A 1,579-nucleotide genomic window follows, 5' to 3' on the forward strand; every position below is an offset into this window, starting at 1 on the left:
GGGGAGAGAGGCAGGTGGTTAGGTCTGGGTTGGCTGGTGGCTACGGGAGGAAGAAGACGATGAAGGTTGAAGATGAACAGTACCACAATTTAATTTTCTACTGTTGGATGAAGATCTAAGGGCCCTGGATGAAAGTGACCGATGCAATTTTATTTTTAGGTACCTGGCGTATAGTCAGTCGGGCCTTCGTTGGCTTGTATCTTCTCCTTTGTTAATGAATACACATGCAGTTTTTCCGTGTGGTTCGAAAAAAAAAGCAGGACATGAGAAGTGACAAGGTGTAGGTGGCCAAATCGTGCTGGTCGGGAAAGGAAAGAAACTAGCACAAAAGATGTATGGCGTTCAAGGTACTCTCTTGCATAGTATCATGAATCACGGACAAAATTGAGTCAAAGTAAAGAACCAAATGCACAGTAATTCTGCAACATGTATATGCAGGTGTGGAAACGTGCATTGCTGACCGGATGGTGCTCCATGTACTGAAGGCAGATGACAGAGAGAATAGAGAAGGTACATACATGACAGAGCAACGGGCAACAACAGAAAAACTGTTCTCCTAACACACAGACAAGCAACATAGCTTACAACAATCGTGCCACGCTAGAGTACATGCTTCTTTAGTTGCCACATATTCATAATCATCATTTGAGCGTTGCAAAGAAAGGTTTGATAGTCTTTTTTTGCGGGGGAAAAGGTTTGATAGTCAACAACCCATGGGTGAGTACTTGTAATTAATTCAGTACCCCACGACAATCACCATACTCATTATCAGGATTGCTAATCGACGGCCGTGCCCAAGAGATAATGTTTCCAGCAGTTGTGTAATCAATGTTATGGAAGAGGAAGAAAAATTGATGATTTGCAAGCATAACTAAACTAATTATTGCTTACTTGTCTTCAAAACACACAATGTCTTCAAAACACAAAATCGTTGAGCAAAATCCACAAGAGTTGTCTCGATCCAAAACCACCACCACTACTGCTACTACTTTTGCTACCCCAGGACAAGTAAATCAAACAAGCAAAAAATCTAGCTAGATCGAAAACCCATAATACTGCTAGCAGCACTACTTTTTTCCGCCGATGACGACGTCGGGCGGCGACAACTACCAGGAAGGAGGGCCCAAGAGGGTCTGGTACTCTGTCCACGCGTTCTCATTCTCGTTGAACGCGGCCTCACGGTCCGTCAGGATCATGAGCGGCGCCACCAGCACCAGGAAGCTCGTCCCCGCGATCCACGCCGCCTTCCCCGTGCTCCGCGTCAGCTTCCAGGCCACCGTCCCCGCCTGGCGCCCCACCTCCGCCGCGCACGAGCACGCCTGGCGCCCCGTCTCCGCCGCGGTCGAGCACGCCGGCCCAGCGGCCGCCGCCAGCTTCCGCCCCTGGTCCGCCACCGACGACGCAACGGCCGTCCACGTCGTCATCGCCGACTCCATGTGATGCTGGCCGCCGCTAGCTCTCGGTTGGGACGTCGATCGATCGGGTCTCGAGAGGAGGATCGCTAGGGTTTCTTAGGCCTCGATCGAGAGTCTCTCCGTGGGTTTAGGGTCAGCGCCTCGGTGCCGGGTCTTGTACTTAT

The 1,579-nt window shown here is 50.2% G+C and overlaps 1 protein-coding gene across 1 annotated transcript; it reads right to left on the reverse strand.

Moving 5' to 3' along the window:
* Window positions 1-868: 868 nt before the first annotated feature.
* Window positions 869-1,579, reverse strand: LOC123087581 (mitochondrial import receptor subunit TOM9-2). The gene has a single exon (XM_044509625.1). The coding sequence runs from the start codon at window positions 1,434-1,436 to the stop codon at window positions 1,107-1,109; it is 330 nt and encodes a 109-aa protein (XP_044365560.1). The 5' UTR covers window positions 1,437-1,579; the 3' UTR covers window positions 869-1,106.

This window comes from Triticum aestivum, chromosome 4A (genome assembly GCF_018294505.1).
Source record: "Triticum aestivum cultivar Chinese Spring chromosome 4A, IWGSC CS RefSeq v2.1, whole genome shotgun sequence".
Taxonomy (NCBI): Eukaryota; Viridiplantae; Streptophyta; class Magnoliopsida; order Poales; family Poaceae; genus Triticum; species Triticum aestivum.

Coding starts and splice junctions, on each gene's coding strand:
- LOC123087581 (XM_044509625.1), bottom strand. CDS start 1,436: ATGGAGTCGGCGATGACGACGTGGACGGCCGTTGCGTCGTCGGTGGCG.